Raw genomic sequence first — 799 nt, 5'->3', positions numbered from 1 at the left:
GGCCGCCGCCGAGCAGGCCGCCATCCTGGCCGACCCGTCGACCCTCATTCACGCCATGCACACGGCCGTGGAGATGGGGCTGGCGCAGGCCGGCGACCAGCCGGGCATGGGCCTGGTGCTGGAGCACCTGGCGGCCCTGCTCCAGGACAATGATCGCCTGCGGCAGGAGCTGGCCACCATGTCGGCCAGCCACCGGGACGAGCTGGCGGCCCTGTTGCGGGAGTTCAATGCCCTGCAGGGGGCCTTCGATCAGCGCCTGGCCGAGCGCCTGGCCGAGGAGGTGTCCCAGTATGTGGACGAGTCGCGGCAGGTGGTGTTCAACATGGCCCGCGAGCGGGCCAGCGAGAATCTGTCCCGCATTGCCGGGTCCATTCGGGCGCGGCTCAACCGCACGGATCTGGCCCTGGCCGAGGTGACCAGCCGTCAGCAGCAGCTGGAGGCCCTGTCCGGGCATCTGGTGGCGGAGGTCCGCTCGCTGGGTGCCATCCGCGATGTGGGGCTCTATGCGAAGCGCGCGCGCCAGGCCCTGCTGGATGGCGACACGGCGACCCTGCACCGGTCGCTGGTGAAGCTGCGCGGTGTGGTGTCCGCGGCCGCGGCTCGGAAGCCCGGTCACTGGATCGCCGCCGATGCGGCCCTCAACGCCATCCCGGAGGCCGAGCTCCTCCGGACGGACATCCCTTCGCGTGTGGCCTTGACCGAGGAGTGCGTGTGGTTTCTTCGGGCTGTGATCCCGTCCTTTTTTCCACCCGTCCCCCTCTTTCTTTCTTTCTTTGTCTCTCTCTCTCTCTCTCCCTCT

At 69.1% G+C, this 799-nt stretch overlaps 1 protein-coding gene across 1 annotated transcript in view; it reads left to right on the top strand.

Moving 5' to 3' along the window:
• Window positions 1-55: 55 nt before the first annotated feature.
• Window positions 56-799, top strand: part of H696_02180 (hypothetical protein) — a gene marked incomplete at both ends in the record, with an annotated part of 1,692 nt that continues 948 nt past the window's right edge. The window contains one exon of the mRNA XM_009496078.1: window positions 56-705. Coding sequence (XP_009494353.1) covers window positions 56-705 — 650 coding nt within the window. The remainder of the gene's footprint in view (window positions 706-799) is intronic.

The sequence above is a fragment of the Fonticula alba genome (genome assembly GCF_000388065.1).
Source record: "Fonticula alba strain ATCC 38817 unplaced genomic scaffold supercont2.3, whole genome shotgun sequence".
Classification (NCBI taxonomy): Eukaryota; order Rotosphaerida; family Fonticulaceae; genus Fonticula; species Fonticula alba.
The sequence above is the reverse complement of the archived record's forward strand: the minus strand, read 5'-3'. Positions and strand labels throughout refer to the sequence as shown.